This window comes from Microtus ochrogaster, unplaced genomic scaffold, assembly GCF_000317375.1.
Source record: "Microtus ochrogaster isolate Prairie Vole_2 unplaced genomic scaffold, MicOch1.0 UNK96, whole genome shotgun sequence".
NCBI classification, from domain to species: Eukaryota; Metazoa; Chordata; class Mammalia; order Rodentia; family Cricetidae; genus Microtus; species Microtus ochrogaster.
In genome coordinates, this window is record NW_004949194.1 from 781,896 (window position 1) to 783,679 (window position 1,784).

General features: G+C 49.0%; 1 protein-coding gene across 1 annotated transcript in view; it reads right to left on the bottom strand.

Moving 5' to 3' along the window:
- LOC101986161 (cytochrome P450 2A5-like) overlaps positions 1 to 830 on the bottom strand; it is an 8,078-nt gene extending 7,248 nt beyond the window's left edge. The window contains exons 1-2 of the mRNA XM_005371046.2: positions 612 to 830; positions 186 to 348 (exon numbers count right to left, since the gene is read on the bottom strand). Coding sequence (XP_005371103.1) covers positions 186 to 348; positions 612 to 791 — 343 coding nt within the window. The 5' untranslated portion in view covers positions 792 to 830. The remainder of the gene's footprint in view (positions 1 to 185; positions 349 to 611) is intronic.
- Positions 831 to 1,784: the final 954 nt, after the last annotated feature.

The window sequence follows — 1,784 nt, forward strand, 5'->3', positions numbered from 1 at the left end:
GAAGATTAGGAAACAGTGGGTCTCATACCCCTCACAGCAGAAGACAGGAAGATTAGGAAACAGTGGGTCTCATACCCCTCACAGCAGAAGGTAGTGATGTGAATGAAAGAGTCCAGGAGAAGACAGGAAAAACTAAAGCCTTCCAATTGTTCCTGCCACTTTCCCCTGCATCTTGTCCCCCTCACCATAGCCTTTGAAGAGCCAGTCAAAGGTGGCCTGCTCGCCACGCCCACTGAATTCCTCAGCTTGATCTGCCAGAGCCTCCTTGACTGCTTCCTGTCCACATAGTACCACAATTCGGCGAGGCCCCAGGTGGATGGTGAACACGGGACCGTAGCATTCGCTGATCTGATGGAGGAGGATGAGCAAAGTTAGAGGAAAGAGGTCATACCTTGATGACAGGTCTGGGATTCATTTCTCTGGAGTTCTAACAGCTATCAGATATGATGCCCCAAGATGTGGTCTCACATACCTAGGAGTTGGTTGCTGGCTCTTCACAATTCTACCAGCCTAAAATTACTCCCCCTGGGGTCAATACCCTACCACAAAGCCTCTATCAAATCTGGCATCCCTCTGTGCCCCATTCTACCCTTCACCCTGCCCAGTGGCACCTTCATGAGGGAGTTGTACATCTGCTCTGTGTTCAGCTGAAAGTAGTTCCCGATGAAGGGCAGTGGGGTGGGTCCTGGAGGCAGCTTCCCTGAAAATTTCCTCTGCTTCCAGACAGACATGAAGACCAGAATGATGAGGAAGGCCAGCACAGTCACCAGGAGCAGTCCAGAGGCCAGCATGGTGGCAATGAGGGTGACAGACAGATGGCAATGGCTGAATTGGTTTGCTTTTATTCATCCTGAGGTGGAAGGGTGGCCTTTGGCCTTGATTATGCAACTGACTCATTTCACTTCCAGACTACCACCCCGTCACGCAACTAGCTTGAGACACAGCCAACAATCGAGGAGGAGGAGGAGGCCCCATGAGGAATTAACAGGGAGTGGACTGAATTTGTGACATCTGAGGATGAAGTACTCCAGGGTTATGTGTTACAGGGGAAAGGGACAGTAGACAGAAGCCAGAACCGAAGCCTTCAGAAAATTTCTATTGGAGACCCTTCTGAGCTCTGAGTGCAGGTTCTCCTGGGAAGGGACGAAAATGATGTGATATTAGGGTCTCATTGACTTGAAACAGGATGAATGCCTATGAATTTAGAAGTTCATTTTCTTCCTTGTTTGAGACAAGTTTTCACTATGTTATCCTGACTGGCCTGAACCTCAATACGTATATCACAGAAATCTACCTACCTCTGCCTCCTGAGTGCTGGAATTATAGGCCAACACCACTACCCCAAACTCTGGGAGCCTTTCAATGAAGAAAGTCCTGGATTTAAGGAAGGGGAGACTTCATGGATATGGGTTGTTGATCTTGAGGCAAGAATGACTTTGGATGAGGAGTACCTTGGAGAAACACATGGAAATCCCAACAGGATCTTGGTGTTAACACCTGTACCCAGGTGGGATATACTTTGGCTTTGGCCCTAGGCTATCTCTTGATACCCGGAACCATTATAGGAGTTTTTTTAATTTAAATTTATTTATTTATTAAGGATTTCTGCCTCCTCCCCGCCACTGCCTCCCATTTCCCTCCCCCTCCCCCGATCAAGTCCCTCTCCCTCATCAGCTCAAAGAGCAATCAGGGTTCCCTGACCTGTGGGAAGTCCAAGGACCGCCCACCTCATCCAGGTTTAGTAAGGTGAGCATCCAAACTGCCTAGGCTCCCCCAAAGCCAGT